The sequence below is a fragment of the Ostrinia nubilalis genome, chromosome 21, assembly GCF_963855985.1.
Source record: "Ostrinia nubilalis chromosome 21, ilOstNubi1.1, whole genome shotgun sequence".
NCBI lineage: Eukaryota > Metazoa > Arthropoda > Insecta > Lepidoptera > Crambidae > Ostrinia > Ostrinia nubilalis.
In genome coordinates, this window is record NC_087108.1 from 7,012,169 (window position 1) to 7,024,442 (window position 12,274).

At 35.6% G+C, this 12,274-nt stretch overlaps 1 protein-coding gene across 1 annotated transcript; it reads right to left on the minus strand.

Moving 5' to 3' along the window:
* Positions 1-1,107: 1,107 nt before the first annotated feature.
* On the minus strand, positions 1,108-9,118 carry LOC135082211 (DNA cross-link repair 1A protein). The gene is made up of 12 exons (XM_063976976.1): positions 8,848-9,118; positions 8,583-8,657; positions 6,401-7,646; positions 6,191-6,331; positions 5,997-6,108; positions 5,426-5,569; positions 4,762-4,907; positions 4,024-4,190; positions 3,596-3,716; positions 3,181-3,296; positions 1,546-1,659; positions 1,108-1,229 (listed from the first exon to the last, which is right to left on the minus strand). The coding sequence occupies exons 1-11, from the start codon at positions 8,935-8,937 to the stop codon at positions 1,552-1,554; spliced, it is 2,466 nt and encodes an 821-aa protein (XP_063833046.1). The 5' UTR covers positions 8,938-9,118; the 3' UTR covers positions 1,108-1,229; positions 1,546-1,551.
* Positions 9,119-12,274: the final 3,156 nt, after the last annotated feature.

Sequence of the window (12,274 nt, forward strand, 5' to 3'; positions counted from 1 at the left end):
TAAACATGATGGAACAAAAATAATTTTATTAAAATAGTATGAATGATTACTCCCTTATTTTATTTCTAACCCCTTAATATTACCCCGTATTTGGGTGCATACTTACAAATATTTCGAATTGAATAAATAAAGAGCATTCACAATATTTCGCCAATGTATAACAAGCCTTATGGCCTTACTATTTCGTTACTACCGTTTCGTTACGTACACTTTTTTTGAGAAATACTCTCCTGATAAAGTAGTCATAATGTAACTGGAAATAAATTATATTACAATGTATTCATGTTTTTATTATTATGTATAGCCTGACCAGGAACATAAAAACCCTGGCATAGAGGCGCGTCAATTGCATTTGATAGTGCAACACTGAGTACAGTTGTACCTGTGTTAAATTAATAGGCTAACTTTATGTATCAGGATTCAGGATTACGGGCTAATTTGATATTTTCATAAATTAACGAAAAAAAATATTATAGGTAACCTGATTTAAATAAATTAAATGAAACCATCAATCGAGCTAGAAGAATTTATTTTATTATTCATCAATAATCAAATTCAGAACTTGAATATTCAACTGCAATGTCTGCTCATGAACGCTTCAAACTCGGTACTTCTTTCCCAATCCCATAAAATTCAACACTTAGAAAGTGACAAAAAAAATTAAAATAGGTAGTTGAAACAAACCACAGCTAATTTTCATAGTGGACTGTACTATACGATAAACATGTCAGTCAATTTGACAACCTTTGTCGGAAACATTATTCAATGAAAATATTGTCCGAACCCTTAGTATTTCTCTTCGACAAATACTTTAACACATTGTGAACCACTTTTCTTTCACGACTATAAAAATATTTTAGCAATTTAATTCATAAAACCAATTGCGCACATTTAAAATAAAGTTTGTTTACACTTTGACAGCAATAGACTGACATGCAAGGTGACATGTCAATGAAGTTTTCAGTTACTGTTGCTATTAAGGAAATTAGTACCATTAGTTTTCCGCAACATGGCGAGGGTTTTTATGTTCCTGGTCAGGCTATATGTATGTTTAACCTGACATGACTTTAAAAGAGTACGGTAGGTATTAAAACAAAGACATCTCTATTTTTTTAAATCATTTATATTACAAACCAATCAACAGTTTAATAAAATATTAAAATCTAATAATATCAAAATACATCACAGTCACGTAATGGCAGCTTATTGTACTTCATCGGAATGTAAATCTGGAAATAAAAAAAAATGCACTTAGCTCACAACAAATTCATGTTGAATAACAGAATTTGCACAATGTTTTCCCACTATACCTACTTTGCCAAATTGCATCATATTTTCCAAAAAAATAACAAAAACGGAACTATTTCATATTTCAGTCATTTGTTTCTTTGTCATTACGGTCATTATTTTATCAGTGGTCAAAATATTGAAAGTCAAACTGAAGAAGTAGTTGTTATGTAATGTAGGAAGTGGGCGTTACCACACAGAGTGGGCGTTGCCATACATTTAGATTATAAACAGAAATACTTTTAAATGATCACCAACCTTAATTCAGGTAACGGCAGGCACTTGCTGTCGGTTCTGTATGCTAAAGTAGTCGGTCACTTTGCTTTGGCATTGGATATCTTCTTTGTGCACCAGTGGGCAGGGGAAGTACTTCTGAAAATCAAAATTTATTGTTAATAATTTGCCAAGAAGCGCAGACCGCTACCAATCGATCAACATGGAAAGCATTGGGGAAGGCCTATGTTCAGTAGTGGACGTCCTATGGCTGAAATGATATGATGATGATGATGAATTTGCCGAAATCGAATCGACTAATTGAGGTTAAGCTTAGCTGGAGGGGGGAGGAGAATGGGACTATTCAAAAAAGGATTTGGTTCCAACGAGACACAATTTCAACGGGACACATTTTCAATCAGACACATTCCCACGTGGACACATCAATTATTGTATCATCAGTTAAATGTTTTAATGAAAAAAAAAAATGTGTTAATTGTCATGGGTATGATGTACTCGTATTCGTCTGCCGTTTGGTGTAGTGGTTCAGAACGGACTACTATACCGAGAGGTCCCGGGTTCGATTCTCGGCCGGGCAGAAATTGAAATGATGCATTTTAATTTCTGTGACCGGTCTGGGTGTTAGACTATCTATACTTATAATAAATCTGTAGAAAGGTCAAATTCTGTACATGAAATATATTTTCAAAATAACTATCAGGGGGTGATTAGTGATCGATAATGCCAAAAATGCAATCAGTAAAATTTTTGTCCAGTGTCTGTCTGTCTGTATGTTCCTTATAGAAACAAAAACTACTCGACGGATTTTAACGAAACTTTGTACAATTTATTTTTCATACTCCTGGGCAGGTTATAGTATACTTAGGAGTATCCCACGGGAACGGGAATTAGCGGGAATATCCTTTTGTATGAAAAATCTAAACCGCTTAAGTTAGACGCTTGAAATTTGGCATGCAGGTACCTTAGTAAACTTAAAGCTTAGTTACAACAGGATATTGCAAAATTAGAGTTAGCGGGAAAAAACATTGAATGAAAAAATCTAAACCGCGTAAGATAGATGAAGGGGGTAATAAAACGGAATCCACGCGTACGAAGTCGCGGGCGGCCGCTAGTCTTTCCATATCTATGTGCGGAAACGTCACGAAATCTGAATTTTAGCTGACCTCCTAACCCCTCATAAAAGCCAAGGTAAATTTTATTGATTGGTCTATGTTATGTTTAGGTTATTTTATTGATTTAAGGAAAGTACGCGAAGATGCTTATTTCTGTTGAATTTAGTTTTTATTGTAATAAAATATAGTTATTTTAATGTTAATATTTTTCATTTCACTTTCATTTATTCGACTGACTGTATTGTGTCAGTTTGCAACTGTGTCCACGTGGGAATGTGTCTGATTGAAAATGTGTCCCGTTGGAACTAAATCCAAAAAAGTATAGGAAATATGAGCTTCTTTAAAGCTGTTTGTGCTTAGACTATTAAGGCCGAGTTGCACCATATTACTTTAACCGTAACTATAACCATATAACCGGTGTTTTGTTGTATGTAGTTTGACAGACTTTTGCTAAATTTATAAGATGGTGCAACCCAGTTTAGATGTGAGTAGGTACGTGCATTGGTGTAAGCGACATCAAGTTAAAGTTTCCTTTAAACTTCCATACCTGAACTGCTTTTGTTCCTCCAGAGATGTCGACTGTCGGGATCACCTGCTTCGGTTTCAAGAACTTCACGAACCGTATCATTTCGGAGAAACTCGAGTGTTCACTATAGGGTATACCTGAAGCAAAATAATTTTAATATTATTTATTATTGCGGTGAAAAATACCTCAGAGAGGAAAAATCAAATTGACATTAGTAACTAACCAGACCATAAGTTCAGCCAGGCTAGGATGCGCCATGCGCGACTTGATCAAATCTTATCGATGATTTTAAAAACGACAAATGTATGGGTTTATCGCGTCAAAGTAAAATGCCTCGATAAAAGTTTATCGTAGCGCGCCTAGGCCTACTGGTCTGCCGAAAATATAAGTTGTATAACCATCTTTACTTGTAAACTGTGATTGTTCAACCACTTACCATGAATGGTGACCATGTCTTTCTCGACAGAGGAATTCTTCCCATTCTCCCACCCACTAGGCTTGAAGGCCACCACCTCATTGAAAGCGCCCTGAAGACTGTCCAAATAGTTGCGCAGTTTCTGTTGAATAAAAGAGAAAATAAGTCCCTTTTTCAATAACTTGATTATTACAAGAAATACAATTAAAAAAAACATCCATTACAATGGAACATCGAACGTCACATACATTAAAACTTAAAACAATGTCAGCCTCACGAAATGAGATGTTCATTGCAATAAGACCCACTCAGCATAAATGTCGTAACCTAAGGTGACAAACGCCACGGGACGATGCTGGTATTTAGTGTGCCGCAAGCCAAATGAGGGTTATAATCCGTGACTTATTTGGCAAAGCATAAATAAATAAGTGATTAAATAATTTCCTCACCTCATGAGTCAGATCCCTCATCGGCACCACGTGTAGTTGACAGGAGTTCGGAGGGGCGTGGCTGAAACTCCGCCCTTCCACCGCTTGTAAAACCCGATCCTTTTCTGGACACGCCCACACTGAACAACCAACGCGTCTGGCCATGCCGAGGAAGAACTTTTCTTTGCCTGAAGATGAAAATAAGAATTGATGGTTAAATCAGGTGAGATGGAGGTCAAGAGCATCTTCGTTGTGGATAAAAAATGGAATAAACCATTTTCAATCTTTTTGCCTTGTCCTAAGAACCAAAAGCAATAAAATTGGATTATTACGTAGTAGGCTCAAACTTAGCATAGCTTGGATATTATTTATTTTTTTGCAGATACATAAACATTGCTAAACATAGGCTACCGCCAATGATTTCCTCAAATGCCGGTAGGTAGCGGCCTGCATTCAGCGCCTTCCTGCTGCCTTTATGAGGTCGTCGGTCCACCTTGCGGGTGGATGTCCTATGAATCATTGGGGGAAGCCTATGTGCTGAACAGTGGACGTTCTATGGCTGAAATGATGATGATGAAACATTATACACAGCTTCCAACCGGCCAATCTCGAAATCATTGGAGAAAGCATTACAATAACGTAATGTCGCGTTAAGACTCGTCTTTTTATTTTTTAGTTGAAATGGAACGCGAAAGTTTAAAATCTTACCTATATTCTGAAATGATGATGAATACAAACTAACTAAACATTTCAACTCACCAATAGTGTATGTGCCGCACACTATTAGCACTGACGAGAATTTCTTTCCTGCCTTCTCTAAAACCGCCTTCTTTTGACGCAGCAAATAGAGAGCCATTTCTAAGCTTTGGTCTTGGGTTGGGAAGTCGTAACGTGGGTTGCAGTACCTGTGGATTATAATATAAATACTTGGAGTGCAAGTGTGGGTTTTGTTCCCCAATTTATCGATTGGGGAACAAAACCCACACACGATGTCGTGCCCAAACAACTGCACGCAGGAAGATTTAATGAATGCTACTGAGAACGCCACTCTTGTAGCGGAGTTTTGGGCTGACACTGTATAGGTTTGTTGTCGACATGACGAGAAGAAGATAATATTTTAATAGTCAAATGTGGTTCCCCCCAGCAGAGTAAAATAAGACCTTCTTTCTTGGATGTCGTTTGAAATGTCTAAAGAAGAAATTGCGTACATCAGGCTTCGCCAACCCTAAGACCATTTACCAGAGGCAAATGGTCATGTTCCTGCAATGGAGACTAAAAAACTTGAAGATGAAGATGAATAGTCAAGTGTACTTGACCAAGAATCTACAAAAATCATATAGCGCATCATCTCAACTACTAGTTTCCTCTCAAAGAAAGGCACAAGCTACTTCAGAAGCTTTACTGTAGTCATGACTAAACTTACGTGGTATCAAGGTACACAGTGTGAACGTCTTTGTTCCAGAAAATAGGGTAGGACTCCATGACAGGCGATGCTCTGAAGTCCCCGGTGTGCAATAACGTTTTCCCGTTTGGCAAAGTGAACACCAACATCAGTGCTCCAGGACAGCTAAAAGTCAACGCTTTTATATCTCTGGTTCTGTTATAAGTTAAAGCAAAGTGCAAACATGATCCATTTTAAGAAAAGAATCAAGAAGGCGATTACTTTGGTGCAAAAGGCAATACACTAACTTAGATTTCATGTAGGCAAAGATCTACATTGCAAAGTTAAATCAGATTAAAACAGTACTGCGAATAGTTCTTATTATCTACGTATTTGAGTCTAATTTCAGGCGCGGATCCAGCCCTCAAAAAAGGTTGTGGGCACAGCCACAAAAAATTACCAAAGTGAGAGTTGGATCACTACATGCCCGGACATAGGTACATACATGCCTATCTATCTTATCAATAGATCATAACTAAAACAAGCAAATTAGGGTTGTGGGCATGCCCACAGTGCCCACAACGGTGGATCCGCGCCTGTCTAATTTACTTACTGATTAGCATCGACTGCTGTCACCTCGACGCCCTCCACGCGAATGGATTCGTCAGGATTTATCACGTGGATGCATTTCGGACTGACGCCTAACCGAGATATGCATAAGTCCGCTAAATAATAAAATGGATCAATTAATTTCAAATTTCTTGGATGACTTTTTGAAATTGTGAGTAGGTGGTAAAGGAGACTCACCAGTAATTCTCGAACAAAACAGTAATTTATTAAATCCTTTCTTCAACCCTGAATAATGGTCCGAATGAAAGTGAGTAAGAAAATAATGCTTTACATTAGGGATCTCCCCGTAAGAAAAGGCGTCTACCGCGAAATGTGTACCTGTAAGATGAACATTCTTATTATCTGGATACTTCATGGAATTTGTAAGAATTTATTTTCAAAACTTACCGGCAACTATTTTATAGTGTGGGATATTTCGGGTGGTTACGGTAGATGTCTTCGTTGATTTCGACCTCGGAGGCAAGCTGAACTGGATCGAATCCACATTCTTTCTCGGCGAGTGGGAGCTTATACTGTCATTCCTGGACCTAGGTGAAGGCACGCGTGGTGCGTCAGAGCTAGAGATTTTAATTTCTTGCCGCCTCGGAGAATCACTTCCCCTTCTGGACGTAGGTTTGGCAGATTTCGGAGATTCATTAGTACGACTCTTGCAAGAACCTCTGGCAATACGGTCGCATTTTACGGCGTCAATGACACCTGAATTTCTGCTCATGTCCTGTCTGACATCACGAACTACAACATCACCATTTGTATCCGCAACAGTACGAACGTCAGTGACTTTCAACGAGTTCAAAACATTGGTTTTACACGGCCAGTAGTCTTCAATAGATCTCTGCTTCAAACTATCACCAGCTTTCCCATTCTTACGCGGAGATGCGATCAACTTTTTTTGTACACTGCTCTTAATTTTATTCCTTTGTAAAGTTTGTCGTTTCACTAATTTATAATTTGGTGGTTGGATAATGACGTGCGAGAGTTTATCAATGGCATCTGTGTTCAAAATTAGAACTTTTGAGTTTTCTGTGGAGTCATCTGACAGCTTTTTCCTTTTTATTTCTAAATTGACAGCTATATCAGATCTTTTGAAAGGATTTTGGAAAGAGGCTTCATTCATATTCTCGTCTAGATTACTTTCGACGGAAATTTGTGAGCTCTCTACGATTTCACAGTCAACAGTAGCATCATTGTTGTGAGTTGAGACTAGTACCCTTTTGAGATTACTTTTATTTGTACTTACATCAAGTACGTTACAGTTATTAATACCGAAAGAGACAGATATAGTAGGTTTAGCTGCATTATGGACTTCATATACAATGGTCTCATCATTATTACTCATGCAATCAACTAAATCAGTAGCAGATGAGATTGATAATACATTATCATCATTATTCAGATCATTCTTACTTAATACAGGTTCTACATTATGAGGATTCTTAATAGGACTTAAATTAGAATTAAGTTGTACTGTACTCAGATCATCAATAGCAGAAAAGCCTAGGCTTCCCTCATGCTCTATTTCTTCACTTCTAAGATAATTTTCCTTTTCAACAACATTGTTTATTTTTGCCTGTACATGTATTGGCTCCTGTATAAGGTTTTGCGTATTTTGAAGATTTTCCTTATCTTTAGGAGGCTGAAAAAAATTACTAATTGTTTAATTTGATAATTTATTTTACTGTGGAAGGACTATTTTAGTTTATAAAGTAGATTCAAAGATAGATTAGAGTTGTTATCTCATTTCTTTTGGATTTTGCCATTTTAAGTTTTTTTAAGATATGGCTGTAATTTTTTGAGGGTGCATTATTTTCTGTTATGTTTTCTGGTACTAAATTGCTTAAATAAATTTTTAAAAAGTGATTGTTATTAGTAATTTAATGAAATAAAAACATCTTGATAAAATCAAACCATGATCATAAAATCGGTATATTTTGAGATATTCAAACCAACAAAAATAAGTGTTTTTACATCTACCTACAGTCTAATTGCATTATGTAACATTGAACACGATCGATTTCATTTGCATCATAGCAAAGCGGTGCAGCAGTGTAAAAAGTGCCTAAGAAAAAACTATCCAACTGCAAAATTATGAACTGAATTTTAAAAAAAAAGTATTTGAGACAAGTCAACAAACATACAATACAATCCATTTTATAACAAAAAATGCAAATGTGTTGGCTATTAAACAGTCATGACAAGTGGGCAGTACTCAGGGCACAAATAAATATTAAAAAGTAGTGCATAGGAATTTGATTCAGTGATTCATGGTCAGGACTTATGCTCGTTTTCACCATCAATCTCAAATTTTTAAGTGACCCCTTTGATAAGAAAATTCCTGTTATGTGTTACCATAAAGATCACTTAAAAATTAGGGATTGATGGTGAAAACGGGCATTAATGTACTATGTCCTCTAGATGGGGCAGAGGGCATCCACAACATATAACTACATAGTAACAAATCAAATCAAATCATTTATTCGTAAAACATAGGTAAATGTGGAATTCAGGTGGTACATATAATACATAATACATGCTCAGGGCACTGCTAAAAACAATTATTTTGAAAACTTACCTTGTTTACAGTATTCAACTTGGTTAATCCATTACTTCTTCTAAGCGATAATGAGCAGCGGCTTGTAACAGAATTCTGGGTAATAATAAAAATAAGGAAAAATAAACACTTAAAATAAAAATAAAATATTAATTTGTAGTAGCGTTGGCTTTAATACATGCAGTCAATAGCAGGATAATCTAAAAGTTAGTTTGTTGTGACTTTCAACTTTGTTTTACTCAAAATTCGACTGAATTGAAAAAAAAAAAACTTAATAACTAAATACCTGTGTAAGTGTTAAATCCCCTCTTTCTTTTTTAATCGATCGTGGATTTAAAATAGAGGGTATAAAATCATTGATATCACTTCTATTCATTTCCCAATTTATTGATACTGGGTTCCATCGAAAATACAGTTACTGCAACAATTACTTGCTCAGTGATCGCAACTGAGTAAATGAAAACGTGTTCACTCACACAGCTTTGTATAAATGAGTTAAGGGAATAATTTAATTGATGTTATTTATTTACAAAAGACAAAAATATTTAGCTTTTCGAGCGTGCCACAGAGCGTGCAGTTTTTTTTTTGACACTGGACATTGACAGCATGACAGCAGTGATTGACAGTGCAGTACTTTTTTTACACAGGCTTCGTTCGGCCGAAAATAGAAATTGCACAAATATAATTGTTACTAAAATAGCGATCGCCATGGCAAAGCCGAACTTTAATAAGTTTTCGGCGAGAGGACACGTTTGTTAACTTTAAAAGTTAGCAGTGCTGCAGTGATAGCATTTATAGCCTGACCAGGAACATAAAAACCCTGGCATAGAGGCGCGTCAATTGCATTTGATAGTGCAACACTGAGTACAGTCGTACCTGTGTTAAATTAATAGGCTAACTTTATGTATCAGGATTCAGGATTACGGGCTAATTTGATATTTTCATAAATAAACGAAAAAATATTATTATAGGTAACCTGATTTAAATAAATTAAATGAAACCATCAATCGAGCTAGTAGAATTTATTTTATTATTAATCAATAATCAAATTCAGAATTTGAATATTCAACTGCAATGTCTGCTCATGAACGCTTCAAACTCGGTACTTCTTTCCCAATCCCATAAAATTCAACACTTAGAAAGTGACAAAAAATTTTAAAATACGTAGTTGAAACAAACCACAGCTAATTTTCATAGTGGACTGTACTATACGATAAACATGTCAGTCAATTTGACAACCTTTGTCGGAAACATTATTCAATGACACAAACACACACACGCGCACACACACACACACACACACACACACACACACACACACACACACACACACATGTTGGTTTTCTTTTGTTATTGTAAGTTCATCTCATATTCAATTCATGTAGGTATTCCGTTAAAGCTAAATAAGTATTAAGTTATTTATTAGTAACCTAAATTGTTTATTTATAGCGTCTGTATTAGAGGAAGGCGCTAATGACTGCGACACAGTCTTTGACTACTGCAGTCATTAACGTTTCATTTTGTCTATGCACAATTGTAATTGGCTACAAATAAAGTTTTTATTTTTTTTTATTTATTTTTTTAATGAAAATATTGTCCGAACCCTTAGTATTTCTCTTCGACAAATACTTTAACACATTGTGAACCACTTTTCTTTCACGACTATAAAAATATTTTAGCAATCCCAACTAATATTATAAATGCGAAAGTAACTCTGTCTGTCTGTCTGTCTGTCTGTCTGTCTGTCTGTTACGCTTTCCCGCTTAAACCTCGCAACCGATTTTGATGAAATTTGGCATAGAGATAGTTTGAGTCCCGGGAAAGAACATAGGATAGTTTTTATCCCGGTTTTTGAAACAGGGACGCGCGCGATAAAGTTTTTCTGTGACAGACAAAATTCCACGCGGGCGAAGCCGCGGGCGGAAAGCTAGTTTAATTCATAAAACCAATTGCGCACATTTAAAATAAAGTTTGTTTACACTTTGACAGCAATAGACTGACATGCAAGGTGACATGTCAATGAAGTTTTCAGTTACTGTTGCCATTAAAAGAAATTAGTACCATTAGTTTTCCGCAACATGGCGAGGGTTTTTATGTTCCTGGTCAGGCTATACCACTGAATTTTTACGCCATTTTTCTTACTGGCTCTATTTTCGGCCAAACGCCTCCATTGTTAAACATCATTTTTCTTTTGAAGGAAAAGGCAAAGGCATTTTCGAACTGCTGGGCATTGTTGGGTATTTCGCCGAAACAGTAAATTTTCTGTGTCCAGGCAGGCGAACACATGTTTTTTTATATTTATATGTATAAAACTATTTTTATGGGAAAGTTAATCAAAAGTTTTATTTGTTTTTGCTATTACAATAGCAGAAACTACAAATAATACCGTAGAAAATCTTAATCAAAAGTAGTTTTTCTAATTTCCTTGTTATGTCCACTACTGTTGTTTGCCAAAATGAAGGCACATTATAACAAATTGAAGCGTAATTTCATTCTAATAGCACTCTCTTTATATTTGAGAAACGTTTGGCTATCAGAAAATAAAATCTTTAAATGTCAAATACTTAAAGGAAGGAAATAAAGTGAAGTTAAGTTCTTGTCCGAGTCAAAAGTATAATTTCCCTGGTTCTTCTTTTCGGCCATTGTAGTAACGAAACGAAAGAACTTAGAATGTAATGCACTGCACCGTTACACTCGGCCATTTCGTCCCAAGAGGCCATAGAGGCAGGACAGTACTTCGTTGATCAGTTTCGCGACAAATCGCATAAGTAGGTCCCTCCTTGGGTTTTTGTTTACTAAAAAGTCAATTTCCTTGGACGGTTTTTTGTAGCTAAACAATGGATTAATTTTATTGTTTATTTAAACAGATGTAGTGTCTGTAGGGTTAAACCCATGATTTAAATAGTAAATGCATAGGGTAAATAGGTTTTTGTCTGTGGTGTCTTTTAGGCATAAATCTAATTTCTTTGGCCCCAATTTCCTTGTTTTCCGTGGCATAAAATGGCCTAGGAAATTATAAAAGACCATTTTTAATTCGGCGTAAAGTCAAATTTTGAGTATTTCTTTATTGGAATAAGTTTAATATTTACATTTAAAGAAATGGGTATCAGAATAGATATAGAACAACTTGTTTTTAACTCTTAACTCAATCTACTGAATTTATCTTCCTTATTTGTGTAAAAAGGTCGTAATGATACAATATTCATTGGTATGTTTGCTTGCGAAGGTACACAAAAATGGGTCGAACAAAAGAAAGCAAACCACAGAAGAAAACTTAGAGAAAAACATATTTATAATAATTTCCTTGGCTACCAAAAATTCATGACCATATAACTTTATTTCTAAAACGAATTATGACACCCCTTTTAGATACATTAGCTTAGTTTTTGCTACTTAATACAATGGTAAACTAAAAATAGTTAAAAACAAAAATATATTTCGTACCAAGGAAATTAGGAAAAATTTACCATTTTTGGCGAAATACCCTGTTCGAGGATAATATTAAACTTTTGAAGCTGTTAGTCAACTGGCTGTATAATGTTAAGCCGTGTGTCTTTACTCTTTATAAAAAAACAGCAAGGCGTTTTCAGAAATATCCATCGTCTCTTAGGTTTTTAAATCTATGACCTATCCTTGGGAGGGAAGTAAGTTTCATTTTATAACCCTCATACTTTCACCGCACGGAGATCGGCAAAAATCCTAAATGACTCAGT